This window comes from Physeter macrocephalus, chromosome 9 (assembly GCF_002837175.3).
Source record: "Physeter macrocephalus isolate SW-GA chromosome 9, ASM283717v5, whole genome shotgun sequence".
NCBI classification, from domain to species: Eukaryota; Metazoa; Chordata; class Mammalia; order Artiodactyla; family Physeteridae; genus Physeter; species Physeter macrocephalus.
In genome coordinates this window covers 106,139,263-106,156,738 of record NC_041222.1, presented here as the reverse complement: position 1 = coordinate 106,156,738, position 17,476 = coordinate 106,139,263, and the positions used below count along the sequence as shown (strand labels likewise).

At 39.1% G+C, this 17,476-nt stretch overlaps 1 protein-coding gene across 7 annotated transcripts in view; it reads left to right on the top strand.

The window, feature by feature from the left end:
- CLCN3 (chloride voltage-gated channel 3) overlaps positions 1-17,476 on the top strand; it is an 86,300-nt gene that overhangs the window by 44,118 nt on the left and 24,706 nt on the right. For 6 of the 7 annotated variants that reach the window (XR_003681359.2, XM_024130800.3, XM_024130802.3 and 3 more), the window contains 4 exons: positions 8,623-8,780; positions 14,120-14,219; positions 15,528-15,715; positions 16,703-16,825. Coding sequence is in view for 6 of the 7 variants with exons in the window: in XM_024130800.3 (XP_023986568.1) it covers positions 8,623-8,780; positions 14,120-14,219; positions 15,528-15,715; positions 16,703-16,825 (569 nt within the window). In the remaining variant the exon portion in view is untranslated. Of the gene's footprint in view, positions 1-8,622; positions 8,781-10,230; positions 12,161-14,119; positions 14,220-15,527; positions 15,716-16,702; positions 16,826-17,476 lie in introns of those variants that run through there. The other variant, XM_028494265.2, reaches the window with a different exon arrangement.

Below are 17,476 nucleotides of genomic sequence, written 5' to 3'. Positions count from 1 at the left end.
AGGCCCGTGAGCCATGGCCGCTGAGCCTGCGCGTCCGGAGCCTGTGCTCCGCAACGGGAGAGGCCACAACAGTGAGAGGCCTGTGTACTGCAAAAAAAACCCCCCCCAAAAAACAAAAAAAACCAAAATAAATAAATTAAAATTTCCTGACAGATAAAAATAGATAACCAACAAGGACCTACTGTATAGCACAGAGAACTCTACTCAATATTTTGTAATAACCTATAAGGGAAAAGAATCTGAAAAAGAATAGATATATATGTATAACTGAATCACTTTGCTGTACACCTGAAACTAACGTAACATTGTAAATCAGCTGTACTTCAATACAAAAACCAAAACCAAGGGGCTTCCCTGGTGGCACAGTGGTTGAGAGTCCGCCTGCTGATGTAGGGGACACAGGTTCGTGCCCCGGTCTGGGAAGATCCCACATGCCGCGGAGCGGCTAGGCCCGTGAGCCATGGCCGCTGAGCCTGCGCGTCCGGAGCCTGTGCTCCGCAACGGGAGAGGCCACAACAGTGAGAGGCCTGCGTACTGCAAAAAAAACCCCCCCCAAAAAACAAAAAAAACCAAAATAAATAAATTAAAATTTTCTGACAGATAATTTAAAAACTCTTTGTGTAGATTATAGATGTTAATAAATAATAAAGTTGTGTTTACATCGGTATGCTTTTGTGTCTGGGGAAAAAATAAACAAGGAAAAAAGTCCTCTTATCAATAAAGTTATTTTTGCAAGAAAGCTGCAAACCAGTTACAGCTCATTGATTGGATAATTTTTCCTACTTGCTGAGGTATTGATATTTTAGTGTTAGTGATACTTGAACTAAGAAATATTGTTGGTGATATTTAAATTATATGATGTCCATTTTATGGAAAGGTTGGTCATTGAGCACACATTTTATTTTTTAATGGTATTCCTTTTTTAAATATATATGTTTATTTATTTATTGGCTGCATTGGGTCTTCGTTGCTGTGTGGGCTTTCTCTAGTTGCAGCAAGTGGGGGCTGCTCTTCGTTGCAGTGTGTGGGCTTCTCACTGCGGTGGCTTCTCTTGTGGAGCACGGGCTGTAGGCATGCGGGCTCAGTACTTGTGGCTCTCGAGCTCTAGAGCACAGGCTCATTAGTTGTGGCTCATGGGCTTAGTTGCTCCGAGGTGTGTGGGATCTTCCTGGACCAGGGCTCAAACCCATGTCCCCTGCATTGGCAGGTGGATTCTTAACCACTGTGCCACCAGGGAAGTCTGACCATACATTTTAGAAATTTGTTTTTGTATCCATACAAGGTGTAATGAATTAAGTTAACTGTTAAAACTCTGTAGGATTTTTACTCAGTATACCGTTGCAGAAGAACTCATTGCTCAAATTTGTAAGACCCTTTTTCTTCCCTTTGTCATATTTCAGTCTTCTGGTTAAGATTAATACCATATGAGTAACATAATTAAGACTGATGAAATTTTAAATGCCAAAATATTTGAGCAGAAACAATAACTTGTGTTTATTGATTTCCTACTGCTGGTCAGGTATATTAGTTGGTATTTTACATGTTTTATCTCCAGTCCACGCACCACACTCTAAAAGTGGGTGCGATCACCCAGGTACCTCTAAGAGGTTAATTCGTAGTTCGTGCTGGCTTATGTGGCAGCACTGCGATTTGACTCTGGGTCTTTCTGACCTCAAAGTGCATTAAGGTCATGGAATTTCTCTACTAGGCCACTCTGAAAAGAAGGTGATCTTTTCTCTAGTCTTTTCTTGTTACTGTTTTTCAGCCATTGGGTAGTGGAAGGGTAGTCACTGGCATCTGGTAGCCAGACCTCCAGAAAAGTTTTTGTCTTAAATTTGGGAGCGACTACTTTCAGACCATACTTTCTTATCCTCTGTAAGATCTGGGAGTCTAGGTGGCAGGGACTGTCCTATATCCTTTGGAAGTTCGGGTGTTAAAATTAATAAACTCCTACTGTCTTTGTATCGCTCTGCTCAGGGTTTATATTTTCAAGGGGTAGAGTTTGATGAACCTACCTTGGATTGTGTGCCGTTTTCTTAGCTGGACAGGGGAAGATACTTTGACTGATGCCCCCATCAAGATTGCATGCAGTGAGGAATAGAAGTTTCCTAAAAATAATTGGGTTCTGTTTCAGAAGAAGGGGAAAGGGTTACTAGGTGGGCAGAGACAATAAGGATCCATTACATAAATATTAACCTAATCTGAGGACGGTTAATGTGGTTATTTTAAGTCATGTGGTTATTTTAAGTTTGGCGATACATCTGGTTATTAATATTGGATATCTGGACACAGGGTTGGGAAAAAAAGTTAAGAACAAGAAAAAGATTAAAGTTTTAAAAATTAATTGGAAAAGAGGATGACTAGGTACACGCATGTTCATTGTATACACCGTTTTTAATGCAAACTAACCTAAATGATAGAGTACATCACAACAGTTAGAGTAGTCTGAAGTCCTTTGAAAATGATGTGCATATGCATTTAATGACATGAGGTGGTTTTAGAAAGTATGTTGAGTAATGAAAATATGCTAAAAGCTTATAAATAAATGTGGCTAATTAGATCTTATCTTTTTTCTTGTATAAAATGTTAAAAGCTGAAACCAGTTGCCAGTTTAACTATTTTAAACTCTTGTTTACTCAATTCCCTCTCCTTGCTTCTCCCACAGACCTTATGTAACTGTGTAGAATTGCTTCTTCATCTGTTCTTTTCCAATCCAAGGCTTATTGCAGAAACTCTCTTTTTTACTTAAAACATTTTGAAACCCAGAAACCCATTGCTTACAACTCAAAGGTATTGACTTTTAAGACTTTTCCTTTTACGTGAGTTTCAAAAGCCTGAGTTGGAAACTCGTCGAAGCCACAGTGCTGAATCTTGTTTTCTGTGTTCTGCTGTGTGTTTCTTTCCCTGTGGTGGTGGGTGTTTCCTGAATTGGTGGGGAACACGTGTGGAGAGGACGAGGAGATCGTGTCTGATAAGGAACCTGATGAGTAGTATTTCCAAAAGGTGTCCTGGTACGTCTCTGCTACTGTCTCCACAGATAGATCAGCGAGAGCTGCACATGCTTTGAGAAATGGGAGGTCCAAGTAAATCATGTCATTTTGTGTTCATGCACCTATAACAAGAGTTTTTACTGAGGCAAAGAGAGGCCTTGTCGGGGAAGTGCGGCCTCACCCCTTTATTTCATCCTGTCGACCTCTTTGTCTTCTGGACAGAGAACAGCTTTAGGAAAGCCATGTTATAATTTCCCAATTAACCAACCCTTGAAATAATATTTTAGGAAAGAAAGAGAGATGCACTTAACATATGAGAGAACTTTAAAATTTATTATTTATTTATTTATTGTGGCTGCACTGGGTCTTCGTTGCAGCACGTGGGCTCTTCATTGCGGCGTGCAGGCTCAGTAGTTGTGGCACGTGGGATCTTAGTTCCCTGAGCAGGGATCGAACCCAGGCCCCCTGCATTGGGAGCGGGGAGTCTTTTTATTTATTTTTTAATAAATAATTTTCTTTTCTTTATTTTTGGCTACATTGGGTTTTTGCTGCTGCGCACGGACTTTCTCTAGTTGCGGCGAGCGGGGGCTACTCTTCGTTGCGGCGCACAGGCTTCTCATCGTGGTGGCTTCTCTTGTTGCAGAGCACAGGCTCTAGGCGCGCGGGCTTCAGTAGTTGTGGCACGTGGGCTCAGTACTTGTGGCTCGCAGGCTCTAGAGCGTGGGCTCAGTAGTTGTGGCACATGGGCTTAGTTGCTCCGTGGCATGTGGGATCCTCCCGGACCAGAGCTCGAACCCGTGTCCCCTGCATTGACAGGTGGATTCTTAGCCCCTGCGCCGCCAGGGAAGTCCAAAGCAGACTTTAAATATAAAAAATATGTTAATTGATTTTGCATTCAATATGATATATATCTTTCATTTGTTAATAATAACCCAGTAAGAAACAGGATGAAAGGAGAGAGGTTAAAGCCAGATTGAAATGTCTGCGTTTGGGGACTTCCCTGGTGGTCCAGTGGTTAAGATTCCGTGCTTCCACTGCAGGGGGCATGGGTTCCACCCCACTAAGAACCCGCATGCCACGTGGCACAGCCAAAAAAAAAAAAAAAAAAAAAGAAATGTCTGCCTTTTTTTTCTTCCTGGAGATTCCTTTTAATTATATTTATCAGAGCCAGAGAAACATTCTAATCAACTAGCAAAAAGGTGTTATTTTACTTTCATAGCAAAATCCATCTTGGTTACTTTCTAAGCCGATTTGATAGCAAGAGTCACAAGAAGGACTCAAACCTCTTTTCGGAATAATTTAGAGGAGAAACTGAATCTCTGTTTCTGTGGGCTCCCCCAAAACCAAGACCAGTCAGCATTTCTCCCATACTCTGCTTTTTTCAAACAGCATTGCTGTGTCAGGTAGAAGCAAATAGGCATGAGAGGACAAACTGACTTCAAATAGTCTGTTGGGGACACAAACTGCTCTGGCTAATTCCTACCCTAAAATGTGCAGTGGCAGCCCCAGAAATTCCAAGGGACACACATAAAAGTCCCAAAACATAAATCATTGGTGCACAGGGTCCTCTGGTTTAAAAAGTTGAATACTTTGTATCTGACTTTCAGGACTTTTGAATTACTGTGTAGTTATGTAAGTTAGATGTCAGGGTAGTTTCTACAGACTAATGATTTGAAAGTCACTGGGGCAGGACACAGGGCTTCTGTGGACGTGTGTGTGGTGCTGCCTCCGAGATTAGGCATAGTGGTCTCTCCCCGCCCCTCCCTGGCTCAGAAGCCTGTTGGAGCGATACAGTCTGTGTTCAGGCGCTGGGGAATTCTCGTCCTGGGGCTGGTGACATACTGTGTGCATGCATGTTAGCTGCTATAGAAATTTTGCTTTTGAGTTTTCATAGAAGATAATAATAAAGATCAGTAGTTCATGTCTCTTCAACTCTACCCAGATAAGGGCAAATAGGGGGAAAGTTTGAAGTTTGCAGAATATATCACAGTAGACTTAAAAATTTTTTTTCTTTTAATTTCAGACTTAGAGATGTTGAAAAATAGTGCAGAGAATCCCATATACCCTTCATCCAGATTCCTGAAATGTTAACGTTTTACCACATTTGTTCATCCTGTGTCTTGTTCTTTCTCTCGCTGTTATATGTACTGTTTTCTGTGTAATACATAATATATATGGCTATTTATATGTATGTGGTGCATATAATTACCACATAATTCTTTCCTGAACTCTATAAGGGTAAGATGCAGACGTGATACACTTTAACCTCTAAATACTTCAGTGTGTATTTCCTTATGAAAGGATATATAGCTTATGTATAGCTAAGTACAGTTTTCAAACTCAGAAAATTGACGTTGATACAGTACTGTTATTAGAGCTACAGGCTGTTTTCAAATTTGCTGCTTGTTGCCCTGTGTCCTTTAATACAAAAGCGCAAACATGTCTGTCCCAGTCCTTCTCTGTTCATCCCGGGCACAGGTTATGTTCTGTAGCTGTCTCTTTGGTCTCCTTTTTTTTTTTTTTTTTTTTTTTCAGGCAGTACCTCTTTATTTTTTTTTTTTAATTTTAAAAATTTTTTAACATCTTTATTGGAGTATAATTGCTTTACAATGTTGTGTTAGTTTCTGATATATAACAAAGTGAATCAGCTATATGTATCTATACCACCCCTCTAGGTGGTCACAAAGCACCGAGCTGATCTCCCTGTGCTATGCGGCTGCTTCCCACTAGCTAGCTATTTTACATTTGGGAGTGTATATATGTCCATGCCACTCTCTCACTTCGTCACAGCTTACCCTTCCCCCTCCCCATATCCTCAAGTCCATGCTCTAGTATTCCCGTCTTACCCCTAGGTACTTCATGACCTTTTTTTTTTTTTCCTTAGGTCTCCTTTAATCTAGAGCCGCTCCTCAGTCATGCTTTGTCTTTCGCGACTTTGACATTGTTGAAGAATGCAAACCATTTATCTTGCAGAATTTCCCTCGGCTTGGATTTGTCGTGTTGATTATGCGTTTTGGGCAGAGCACCCCAGATGTCTTCCTAAATGGTATAGAGGCTTTGGTGCTTCCCTCCAAAAACCATCTTCACAATGACCAATTTTAGTATTATCGTACAGAAAGCGGAGTCAGATTCTGAAATTCATCAAGATATTATAAATGCTCTTATTATTTTTACTCTCCTGTCGCTTTTTCTTAAGAAAATTTGTGGACTTTCAGTTCGCTTTCACAAAGTGGAAATTAGTGAATAAAGTCAGGATAGAGGGAGGAAGAGCGAGCTAGTGTATGTAAAGGCTGAAGAGGAAGGTTTAGAGCATATGTTTTATGTAAGCAAGCATGGGCCATTGCAGGGCTTGGGCCTTTAAACCCTCAGCCAAAATGGTGAATTATTTATTCCCGGAGGGCTTCTGCCGAAACACTGAAATCAGTACACTCCTCTCCTTTTAGAAGTTTTATACCTTTCCAAGGCAAGCACAAATGTATTAAATGGGGACGTAAGAGAGAACTCTGTTCTATCTGGTAGAAGTAAAGAGACATTAAGTTTATTAGTACAATATTCAGTACTTATTACATTGTTTGAAATACTAACCCTTTTTGTGTTAATGCTTGTTCCTAATACTGCCTCTTTGAATGATCAAGAAACAGAGCTTGCAACCCACAGTGTCGTCTGTTTGGTTTCTGTCTGAACAGTAACAAAATGAGTCCCCGTCTTGGCGTGGTGGCTGTGTGTGTCTCTCCCTCCCACCGCCCCACTGCTTCAAGACCCTCTCCTGCTCTAATCTAGGCGTTGTTTATAGCGAGGGGGAAGGTTCTGATTCTGGCTTTGCCACGTGATCCTTTGGTGAATGACTTAACATTTATGATAGTTTCTTTGTAAACGAAAGGGAACAAGTCAGTTTAAACCATCAGACTGCAAGAGTAGTCTGGAAACTTTGCTCTATTTCTTAAAAGCCACAGAATAAAATAAACTGGTTTCTTGGGTTTCTTTTTATAGTGTTTGTTTCAACATTAGTATAGTGCCACTCCTTATATTCTTTATCAGTTAGTACATTTTTATTAAAATGACACACTTTTAGATGATTATTTTGGGCATAAAATCTATATTACTGCTACATAATTTGAAGATGTAATCTGTAATCACCTATGCTAAGATCACCTGTTTGAAATTATGTACCAGCTTTTCTAAGTTTTTAGGGCTTTAGAAAAATTCCAAATGCTTCTTTGCTTATATGTCTTTGTTATAAGGTATAACAAAATGATATAGAACATATATCATTTAGATGCTTAATATTTGAAGATGACTTGTCCAAAGTTACTTAGCTGTCTAAGACTAGAACCTGGGCCTTTTGGTAGCAGTTTGTTGCTCTTTTCACTTACCTAATTGTTAGATCCATTAGGATTCCTTTATTCTCAGTCCCTTTCACATCCCTATTAATAGTGTGTGTGTTGATTTAGAAAAATAATTTTCATTGATATATATATACACATATATACTACATATATGTGTGTGTATGTGTGTGTGTATATATATTTATATACCTACAAGGGTTATGCAGACAAAGTTCATTCTCTACTTTTTCTAAGAAATCTACTTGCCAGAGGTAACCGTTAACATGTTGTTTCATATCTCTTCATACTGTTTTCTCTGTATTTAAATATACATGTAAGTGTAACTTCTAAACCAAAATAAATTTTACTAAATAATTTTCAAATTAAACATGCTGGTCTGCACTTGAAAATAGGGTCAGGGGTTATAGGTCAGATCTCGCTCTTCACCTGTAAATAAACTATTATTGAAACACGGCCATATTCATTCATTTACATATTGTCTATGCCTTCTTTTGTGCTGCCGTGGCAAAGTTGAGTAGTTCTGACTATACGGCCTCCAAAGCCTAAAAGATATACTCTGGCTCTTTTGCTGACCCCTCTTTTAGATCGTAAGCATCTGGCATTTGTTCTTGCTTACTTTCTGGAGCACCAGTAAGATGTTCTCCCCACACTGTGCATGACGTATGGACTTGTACGAGGATAAGTGCAGGCAGAATTCCTAGATGTGTGGCCGCTGGGTTGGAGGTTGTCTGTGTAGCTTTGCCTGCCCAAAGAGGTTATACAAGTTGATGCTGAAACTAATGCTTTTGGGGCAGGACCGCTTTTCCCCATAACTTCGCCAACTCAGTGCATTAGCCAGCTTTTTTAATCTTTATCAATCTGACAGAGGAAAATGATGTGGTAGGTTTTATCTGCATTTCTTTTCCTGTGTTAGGTTGAACTTCTTTTCAAATTTAATAGCCAGTTTTTATTTTTTGTGAATTGTCTTTGTCTCCTTCCTTGTACCTTCAAGTCTGTTACATAGTGGACACTTGTCAAATATTTATTTAACTCTAATGAGGGAACCAGCTTGATGACAGAGCTGATTTAGGGGATAGTGTGTGAGTTGGAAAGGACGTGCCATAGTCTTTTTGCGTATTTCCAAGTTTCAGATGAATTTTTCTAATGCTTTCCTTCCTCTGTTTTAGTGTAATTATTTCAAGTGATAACTGTTTCTTTATGAATCCCTAATGAACTGCTGAGGAGGCTGCACAGTTCACCATTGTGTGTCACAGAACGCTCTCATTGTCCCCGTTTTTGCTTTGTAGGAACTCATTACACAATGACAAACGGAGGCAGCATCAGCAGTTCCACCCACCTGCTGGACCTTCTGGATGAACCCATCCCCGGTGTTGGTACCTATGACGATTTCCACACCATTGATTGGGTGCGGGAGAGATGTAAAGACAGGGAAAGGCATAGACGGGTGAGTGTTTTCAGTAATCTTTAAAATGACAGTGCACAATTAGATCATTTAATAATATGTGATCTCGGCCTGCCAAAATACGTTATACATTAAAAGTACATTCAAGTAAATTCCTACATTTTATAAGTAATATGTTTTATCTCTATGTAATTTTTTAAAAGTTTATTTATATCCCATGTCTTTCTGGAAAGGATTTGAGGTAGCTTAAAATCAAAGAAGTCTAGTAAGACAAAGCAGGGAGGAAAGGGAAAACGCGGCATGTGAATTGAGGGAGGATGAAGCCAAGTTCAAGATGTAGCAGTCAGCATGATCTCTGGCTTTGAGCAGCACAGCAGCGACGGCAAAAGAGGAGACGTATTACGTAACTTCAGTTGTTGGAAGAAGCAGCAGCTTACTGGGGAGATAGTGTCCCGGGGTTTTGCTGTTTTCTTTCATCTCCTTTCTTGGTTTTAAATTCTGAGATATTTCTCAGATTGAGTCCTGTATAGGGCATATTGAATGTTGTAATGAATCACTAATCAAAGAAAGAATGGCTTTTGCTGAAAACTACAACTGTTAACGTTTTTGTTGCCGATTGTGCCTTACTGATACACTGTAATCCAAAAATAATTCTAAAAGAGAAAAAAAAAAATCTCTTGAAAATAAAATTCCAAATTCTAAAAGGCCGTTTGCAAATTTGACCTCTGAAAGTTACTTGTAAATGAAATAATTGCTTGTACAAATTCGGTATTACCTTTCCTAATAATGTATATATGTGTGTTCAACCTAAAATTGGACTTAGATTATATTGTTTATGAAAAGTACTGCTTCTGAGATTCATCAGTGAATATTTACCTTTTCTGGGAACATTTTAAATAGAGTGTAACTGAAAATAAGAGAGAATACCATATTAGATACTAAACCTGAGAAATTTCAAAAATATTAATTCATTTAAAAGTAACAATAACAAACCCATTACATGTTAACATAAAAAACATATTTTTATGAAAAATAACTATTTTCCAAAATAAAAAATAGGTAGTGAGAGAGTGACATTGTATTACATCTTTATAAATCATTCATTCATTGTTGTCTGGTTTACTAAAAACTGCTGGTTTCTCATATCTGCTGCTGCAGTCTGTTGTGATATGTTGTGATTGAAGTACATGACGAAGATCCAGCCTCACACAGACGTGTGGTTGGAAAAGCCAGGAGTATTTTAATAACCTTTTCAGATCATTGTGGATACTCTTTGATACTGCGTGACTGTGACAGTGCCAAGTGGTAGCTTCTTAAAGGTTAGATGCAGTGTGTAATCTGAAGCTGTATCAATGAACTTTTTGTCTCCTATTACGTTGTAATCTGTTGGTTCCTGTTGAACTTTGAATGCATGATTTTGTAACATTATGCCATGATCCTTTGAAAAATAGTAAAAAAAAAAAAAATAACAAAAAAAATAAGAAAGAAAGAAAAATTAGTGATTCATTGATTCATGCAGTTCTTTCAGTAGTTGACACTTCCATTACACCGTATCATTATACAATATCAAAAAAGGCACACTTGTTAATATCAACACTGATCTCCTCAGAAAAGTCTTGGGATCTGTCATTTTTATAGTGATGGCTACAGGTTTTCTAAAATTCATTTTTACTTGAAAGCTCAAATTCTATGATTGGAAACAAATACACATTTTACTTGAAATGACAGACTTACTTGGTTCATTTTTGAGAAAAATACCTGTCAAATTTCCAAGTCTGAAAAACCATGGCTTGGTGGTTTTCTTTCAAGTAATATGGGTGTTCCATGGAAGCGGTTTATTTTGCAGCTCAAGCAGATTGCACAGGTGGTTTTGCTCAAGGCCTCGCCTCTGGCTTCAGTGTGCATCGGAAGTGCTGTGTGTATACTTCAGTCATCACACGCAATGTTAGGAAGCCTCAGTGGACTGGGCGCGATACTTTTTACTGCTTCCTCAAAGCCATTGCAAAGTGAAACTGTCACTTTCTTACCTTTTAGCTCTAAGTGGCAGTGAAGAATGTGATGACTGCCAGGGTGTTTGGATGCCACCGCCTTGACTCTGCTGAAGACCCAGCAGTTTTGTTATCACTTTTGCGTTATCAGTGAAAGCATCAGCATGGTGGAAAAGGCACGTCGTGTTTTAGTATTACTATGAAAATAGCTTTGACCTTGAAGACGTCTGAGAAAAGGTCTCAGGGACACACAGGGTGTCTGGGCCACACCGTGAGAACCACTGTTTTGTTTTTTTTTAAATTCATTTTTTTATTTTTAGTTTTGGCTGTGCTGGGTCTTTGTTGCTGCGCGCAGGCTTTCTCTAGTTGCGGTGAGCGGGGGCTACTCTTCGTTGAGGTGCGCGGGCTTCTCATGGCGGTGGCTTCTCTTGTTGCGGAGCATGGGCTCTAGGTGCTCAGGCTTCAGTAGTTGTGGCACATGGGCTCAGTAGTTGTGGCTTACAGGCTCTAGAGCACAGGCTCAGTAGTTGTGGCGCACGGGGTTAGTTGCTCCGTGGCACGTGGGATCTTCCCTGGCCAGGGCTCGAACCCGTGTCCCCTGCGTTGACAGGTGGATTCTTAACTACTGCGCCACCACGGAAGCCCCCGAGAACCACTGTTTTAATCCAGTGTGCCTAAATCACACACACTATAAATTCCGTACCTTGTGTGATCGTTAGGTAAACACAGTTGTACTTGGAAGTATAGTACTTTACAGAGTCACTGACATATTCAGGGAGGGTTTAAATGTGTTCTCAAGTGAGGGGTAGGAAAGGGTCCATAGATACGGTGTTTATAAAATTTTAGAGAAAACTGAAACTAAAACCACAGCACATCCCTTTTTTCCTCTGGTTATGAAAGTAGTCCATGGTCCTTGAAAACATTTCAAATAATATAACAATAAGTGAAGTAGTCAGTGAGTGTCCTAGCTATTCACATCAATCATCTCTTTCTAAGTAAGTCAAATATCATTTTCAGTGCTTTAATATTTGCTTATATAAGCATAAAACTCTGTTAAAGCTGGGACGTTGTACATGTAGATGTTCTTACTGTTGTTCTTAAAGCATCAAATTTAAAAAAAAGAAAACTTTCTATATCAGTGCGTATAGCTAATCTAATTCCTTTTTCCCCTAAACTTTTTATTATCCTTGTAGCCCTCCTACCCCAGATTATTTTGAAGCAAATTCAGCATTATATCATTTCAAATGTATTTATGTCAGTATTTCGCAGGATGGTAGCAATCTAATTCTCATTCCGTTTTTATTTATTAGCTTGACTTTTTCTATAAAGAGAACGTTCCCACACCAATTATCTGGATTCCCTCAAGTTCGGATTGTACAGAGAGGGGAGGAAGTTTGACACCTCATGGCTCCGTAGCATCCTCAGAGTTGACCAGTGAGGTTTTGGTTTGCTTGTTGGGTTGCTGTTTCTGTATCTTCACGGGTCTAAACATATTTGATGTGTTTTAATCGTCACAGTTATTATCCTACTGATGCCCATGTTATTCCATTTCTGACCAGTGGCAGCTTATTTAGGTTGGTGTCTGAGTCCTTTGGCCCGTGCTTAGTAGACTTTGATGTATTCTGGGAAGACAAGATAATCCTGGCTCATGTTACATGTTTCCTGCACCGAACCTGGACCTCTCCAAGGAGCTCTGGTTCCTTTGAAGGAAAATGGTACACAGGCAGCCTGAGCGCTGGAGGCTCTTACTGCTGGCAGGCTGGCCATTGTTTCTAGCCTCTTAAGTTTAGAGGAGCCTTCTAATTTAAATTAAATGCTGTAGGGCTTTCATTGGACTTCTAGTCCTTAAACCTGTATCTCCTTTCAGCCAAGCCCAGAATCGCAGCGTCACATGCATTGATTCTCCTCACAACACACAGACAGCAGATGTGTTATTTCAGAATAATGCTACCAGCACTCTCGCCAGCAGTATGCTTACTGAAGAGTTTTAGTGTTTTCTTTTTTTACGATATTTTTTGTCCTTAGTGTTTATCCCACTAGGGTTATACATACAAATTACTTTCTTTTATAGTCCCTGTGCCTCCCAACTTATTGCCTTCCTCCCCTTACAGGTAATGATTCACACTTTCATTGTTATGTTTTGTCCCTTTATTTTTTAAAATACAAGCATATATATTTATTTACTTATTTTTCTTAGATAAATGGTAGCATCCTATACACACTTATACCTTGCTTTTCTCCCCCAGATGATACTGCATTTATCTCATTCTTTTTTAATGGCTACAGAGTTTTTCATGACATAGATGTACTGCAATTTATTTAACCAGTACTATATTGATGAACATTTAGATGATTTTCAAATTTTTACTTAATGTTATATCTCATTAAACATTACATTTATTCTCACTTAGAGGAAGAAGCAACGTGAGGTTTATTGTTTTTGAAAGGAATGACCTACCTTCAATTCTAAAGAATGGTTAATATCTGTGATTGGTTGCTTATAATATAGAAGGAATAAAATTGCCACATTCAATTTAGAACTTACTGAGTCTTTTGAATGGAGCCTTGTGGCTTGAAATAGAGCAAATGTTTGAAATAGGCCAGATCATTGAATTCCGGCTGTAGCCCTCCCGTGGGATGGAGGAGCACTGAAGTCCTGGCCCGAGAATGTGGCTTTGTAAAGCAGCCGTGGTAGTAGGACAGAAGAGGTTTGGGCAAGTTAGAGATCGTTTCTTAGGAAGAGAGGAGAGACTTGCCGTCTTGTGTCTTAGAGTGAGATCTAGAAATCAAATCTGTTGCCGTCCTGCGAGTCTTACCTCCTGCTCTGTATTTGTAGAGGACGTTTCTGCCTTACACAGTGATGGGACCCTTCCCCTGGGATTGGAGCGCTCCATTCTCGCATATTACAGGCCTACACGTTTTGGCAGCCCCTTTATTCACATGACTGCTTTGTACTACATTTATGGGCATAGTACTGTTATTCACTGACCTTACCTTTTAAAGACTATTACGTTCCACTTAACTGCTAGAAGCAGAGAATGAGCAGGGAATGACAGACATTTCAAGCTATAATGTCTTATTTCTGTTAATATAAAAGATGTATACCAGCTAAGATTGATTCAGTTTAAAACCATCTATGTCAGACTTTATGTGGTTTGTGGACCCCTTGGCTCTCATCCTGTGGTTCTTGTTAAAAATACAGATTTCTGGGTAAATGCTTGTCGTCTGGGTCACAGGTGTCTGACCTCGTGATTCTGCCCCAAACTCACTTATCCCATTATTTAGTTTAGAAAGTACCGTTCCATGTATAGTAACTGAGAAAACTGTTAGATTCTAGAATTGTGGCTTCTGTTCGTAGTTTGAAAAATGAAGCATAAACATTTCTAATTTCAGATCAACAGCAAAAAGAAAGAATCAGCATGGGAAATGACAAAAAGTTTGTATGATGCGTGGTCAGGATGGCTGGTAGTCACACTAACGGGACTGGCATCAGGTAAAGAAAATTTTTAATGTAACCCTTTTTTGGTTAACAGGATAGTAAATAAGTCTCCCCTGCTTCTTGCGATTTTTTTTTTCAGGTACTTTTCGATTTTTAGAAGCATTTGTTTTGTTTCTTTCCTTCAAAAAAATCTTCTTAAATGTCAGACTAGGTAGGAGGCAGGAGGCTCAGAGTTCTAGTCTTGGCTTTGTCACCTCCCGTGTCTGTCCAATTTGGCTGATCTTTCTCGCTCTGTTTCTTTATCTGTAAAGTACATGGTTTGGACCAGATGATCAGTGAAGTATATTTTAATGTTAACATCACAGTAAATAGCTAATGTTTATTGAGTGCTTCCTGTGTGTCATACACTGTTCCAAAAGCTTTACGTGTGTGTAAACCTCATGGCAGTCCTGTGGTGTGAGTCTTAACAGACGAGGAGACTCAAGCACAGAGAGCTTAAGCGACTTGACCGAGGTCATGTAGCTAGAGAGTCGGCCGGCCACGGTCAGAGCCCACACTTAAGCTCCGTGTGGGCTGCACCACGCCGGGAGGCCCTCTGGGTGAGACTTTAATAGCAGTTGAAGGTGTGAAAACAAACACGAAGGGCTGTTTTACTGACTTTCAGCTTCCACTGCGGAAGATTACGTCCTGAAGAACATGAGGAAAAGTTCAAATCTGTGTAGAGAGTAGAGGCAATCTGATAGCCCTTATTGGCTGGCCACTGTTTATGTGACACGCTGATCTTTTTATATGAGAAGGACCTAGATTTTGACCATAAATCTGTGTATTCTCTGTATTCTGTCAGTAAGATGATCTTGGTATATTTGATTTTCTGTTTTAAAAAAAAAAAAACCTGATAGTCTATCACAGTGATTCATTAATGCCATGAGTTTCACTAATTCTAACGGATATTCCGTTTTAATGAGCTTGAGATCCTTTGTAAATCTACGGATTAGGTTTCAGATTAAAACACACTAGTAAAAACCATGACTTCACAACCTGAGATGAGCCCCTCCTGCCAGGTGGTTGTCTTTGGAAGATTCCGACACATTTAAAAGATCACAGTGAATTTTAATGATGTAAGTAGTTTTAATTTCAAGCAAAGAATAACAATTTTATTTTAAAGAATAGCTATTTACACTTTTTAAAAAGTATAATAGAAACTTATTTCTAATACGATTTGAAATCTTAAATTTGTGTAGTATTCCCTTTATGACCCTTTATTTGTAGGGAGTCCCCAGCTTTCCTTGACCCTTTTAACCTGATAGTTCTGGGCTCCCCAGAAATGGACTCTGTTTTCACCACCGCCAACATTTTTTCCAGGGGCATTGGCTGGTTTAATAGACATCGCCGCCGACTGGATGACTGACCTCAAGGAGGGCATCTGCCTTAGTGCGCTGTGGTACAACCACGAACAGTGTTGCTGGGGGTCAAATGAAACCACATTTGAGGAGAGGGATAAATGTCCACAGTGGAAAACATGGGCGGAATTAATCATAGGGCAAGCGGAGGTGAGTCTTGCTTTGTCTCAAAGTGAATTAATAATTGATACCGTGAAATGAGTCTCCAATTCATTTAATTATAGAATTAATCACATGTTAGATGACTGCAGTTGCATTAAAGGAAAATAAAGAAAGAAATGTAATAGGATAGAATGGAAAATATGAGAGTACGTTGCCGTGAGTAAAATGTAGGTACTGTTTCAAGAGGCTCTTCTATTAACTGCATAGCCACATACGAATCTGCTGGGTTACAACGTAAACTGTGTTTCTTATTGTGGAAAAGAAGTGCGGTAGGAGCTGGGCAACCGCAAAGTGCCCGTTAACGTAATGCATCACAAGTGTTCGGGAAGTATGAATTATCAGACATTTCCGTGAGAATAAGCCTTCTAACTGGAGATACCTTGCAGGAATGCCTAGATTTTTCTTTGTGGCATGACAGTTTTAAAATGAGTATTTTACTATTGTTGATGTTCTATAAAGAACATTTTAGAAGTTAGAATATTATATTTTATATATATATATATATGGTTACATGGTAAAATATGGATATGTTTTTAAAATTTTGTGACAGCTGAATTTTAGCACTAAAAAGGGTATATCTGCTGGTGAGGTAGGCAGTATGCTGTTTCTCGCTTAATCTTCTGGAGAATCGCAGCAAAATGAAATCTGAGTGTGAAGGTAGTTTTGTCTTCACCAACTGTTTCCAAAAAGTGGTTTGTGGGTTGGCGGAGATTGAAGTGCAGCTGAGATTCTTGGCAACAAGACTTGGAGGGTCAGGAAGAAGCTAGGAAAAATATTAAATAGATTGTCTCCTTGGTATGTACATAAATATGGTTTTAGATTCTACTTAAATATTTTGTTCATGTAAAGCTTTTATTATTGTGGCAGTAAACCAGGAGCCTTCTACAAGTTTTACCCAAGCTGCTTTGGTGGCAAGCACTTGAATTAGTGGTGCCCGTAAATTAAGTTCATGCTATTGAGCTATTTGTTTCTTAGGGTCCTGGTTCGTACATCATGAACTACATAATGTACATCTTCTGGGCCTTGAGTTTCGCCTTTCTTGCCGTTTCCCTGGTGAAGGTGTTTGCTCCGTATGCCTGTGGCTCTGGGATTCCAGAGGTAAGCCATGCGGTGTCGACAGCATTTTGCGGTTGTGATAGTTCTCTTTTTGCCTGTAGCGGGGGAAAGTAGTGGGTTTTCTGGGGAAGTGGTTTGTTTGTAATATGAAAAAGAAAATGTTTTAAATGTCAGCTGATAGTAGACACGGTTGAAAGAAATTCTTCCCCATACTCATTTCATTGTTTGTTGTGGAGGTTGATTTTTTTTCCTCACCACTAATTTCGCACATGACTAAACGAGTATCAGCACTCAGCTAAACACCAAGAACCTGGAAAATATCTTGCAGCCTGAAGTTCTTTGGTGACTTAGTTGATGTTTTGCGCGTATGAACTGGATTTGATTACATTCATTTTCTTTTTATAACTATCTTTTAATTAGATAAGTTAATAGTCCTTGAATTTGGCAGATAACATTTATAACCCTTTTGTACTTTAAAATAAATATTTGATCATAGTGGGTCCATAGTATAAACTTTCGGGTTTTATTTTTTATCAACAATGACTTAAAGAAGAATATACTTAGGATTGAACATGATGTGAACTTATTTCTTTTCTTTTCCCTTTTTATTTTTCTGTCTTAAATAAGTTACTAGCTTTTTCTAGTGCATTGCTTTTTTTTTTTTTTTTTTTTTTTTTTTTTTTTTGTGGTATG